The sequence below is a fragment of the Myotis brandtii genome, unplaced genomic scaffold (genome assembly GCF_000412655.1).
Source record: "Myotis brandtii unplaced genomic scaffold, ASM41265v1 scaffold317, whole genome shotgun sequence".
Classification (NCBI taxonomy): Eukaryota; Metazoa; Chordata; class Mammalia; order Chiroptera; family Vespertilionidae; genus Myotis; species Myotis brandtii.
Window position 1 is genome coordinate 1,492,434 of NW_005362155.1, and position 2,188 is coordinate 1,494,621.

Consider the following 2,188-nt stretch of genomic DNA (forward strand, 5'->3'; position numbering starts at 1 on the left):
GTCCAGCAGGGCCCGCATCTGCGCCTGGGCGGACATGGTGGCCGGCGGGGGGGGGCAGGAACGGCCCTGACAAGGTCTCTCAATTCAGCAGCACTGGCGACGACGAAGGATAGTCACGTCGGTCTTGAGCCCACTCGGCTTCTTCCCTTCGCGGGGGATGTCGGGAGGAAGTACGTCATGGCTGACGTTAGGCCTGCTGGGAAATGTAGTTCCTGGGGCGGATGGGAGCCGAAATCCGCTCTAGAGGAGACTGAGGTTGGGTGGTCTAAGCCCATTGTCTAAGCGACAGAGCCAGTCTCTACTCTGATTTTACTCTGGAGCCCAAGACCTATAAACTTTCCGGAGGCTAACCTGCAATTAAACAAAATAAATATAGACAAACCAAAACAAAATAAATCTCGTGGGGTTTTTTTGCTAGCCAGATTCAAATTTAAGGCTAGTCCTTAACCTGGACAGGAATCAGGAAGTCCTGCTGGAGGAGCTCTAAATGCCCTATGTGGTGACGGAAAGCCCTACAAGAAGAGTTCTAGGTTATAACAACCCTACCACACACTTCCTCTTCCCTTCTATAAAAGACTTCCTCCCTATTGCTTACCCACGAACTTGCACCTGATTCACTATGGTGGCAAGGACTGTATTGCAATCCTGTCTTTATTTCTAATTAAATATTGTTTTTGCTGAAGGAATACCTGGCAGACTTTGTTTGCGGTCAACACAGTGAGGGCTCATCTGGGGTCCAGAGAAGACCCTGTGCTGCACCAGCACGGCCAAGGGTGAACCTGAGGAGGGGCGGTGAAGGATTGAAGAAAAGACAGACAAGAGAATACAGCTGGGGCTGAGTACATCTCCTGTGCCTGGATGAGGACACAAAAGACCCAGCCTGCAAACCGATGCTTTATTTTATAGTCTGATTAAAACAAGAGTAGATTAACATGTATACAAATGTTCTTGCTTTGGCAACTTGCTGCACCTCCCACAGCCCATTAGCTACTTAGGAAGGAATTAGGGGCGGCTGCAAGGTCAGGCTTAATTATGCAAGGAGAGCTCTGCCCCTTAGGCTGGGACTTGTTTGTGGCTTGACCCTAGAGCGGCTCCCTACACTTTCCCAAGCAGGCTGTTCTAATGGAACTACATTGCTTCTCAGCCTATGCCTGACTACCTCAAGTTGGGTTTCTGAATCAGCTGCTTCAGCATGGGGCCCTGACTCCCTTCTCCTTTGGATCAAATGGCTCTTTTTTAAAAATATATTTTTATTGATTTCATAGAGGAAGGGAGAGGGAGAGAGAGATAGAGACAGCAATGATGAGAGAGAATCATTGATTGGCTGCCTCCTGCACACCACCTACTGGGGATTGAGCCTGCAACCCAGCCATGTGCCCTGACCAGGAAATGAACCCATGACCTCCTGGTTCATAGGTTGACCCTCAACCACTGAGCCACCCCGGCAGGGCTTTATTTATTTATTTTTATGGGCCCAGCACGCTTGCGCTGCACCACTCTGCTCTCTAATTTATTTATTTTTAGAAGGAGTGGAAAGGAGAGATAAACATTGATTTGTTGTTCCACTTATTTATGCATTCATTGTTTGATTCTTGTATGTGCTCTGACTGGGGATCAAACCCACAATCTTGGTATAAGGGGAGGATGCTTTAACCAACTGAACTACCCGGCCAGGTCTGGATCTGACTGTTCTAAATGTAACTGGTTGTTTTTCAGCCTGCAGGCTGCCTAAGCTCACTGAGTTGTTTAGCCAGTTTGGGCCCTTTCTCTAGAGAAAAGCCTCTGAAAAATGGGGTCTTGGGTATTTAAATATCTTCCTCCTACAGGGCTTCTAGCCAAATTTATGTTTAAAAACCATGGTCCCACCCAGCCGGTGTGGGTCAGTTAGTTGTGCATTGTCCCTTGCACCAAAAGGTTGCTGGCTCCATCCCCAGTAGGGGGCATGCAGGAAGCAGCCAACCCATGTTTCCCCCTCACATTGATGTTTCTGTTTCTCACTCTCCCTTCCTCACTCTCTAAAAATCAATAAAAATAGTCCAGCCAGCATGGCTTAGTGGTTGAGCATCAACCTATAAACCATGAGGTCACAGGTTCGATTCCCAGTCAGGGCACATGCCCAGGTTTTGGGCTTGATCCCTAAAAGGTGGCATGCAGGAGGCAGCCAATCAATGATTCTCTCTCATCATTG

The 2,188-nt window shown here is 48.3% G+C and overlaps 1 protein-coding gene across 1 annotated transcript in view; it reads right to left on the reverse strand.

The window, feature by feature from the left end:
- LUC7L (LUC7-like) overlaps nt 1-156 on the reverse strand; it is a 32,414-nt gene extending 32,258 nt beyond the window's left edge. The window contains exon 1 of the mRNA XM_005870346.2: nt 1-156. This exon is cut by the window's left edge and continues 19 nt beyond it. Coding sequence (XP_005870408.1) covers nt 1-36 — 36 coding nt within the window. The 5' untranslated portion in view covers nt 37-156.
- Between the last annotated feature and the right edge of the window lie 2,032 nt (nt 157-2,188).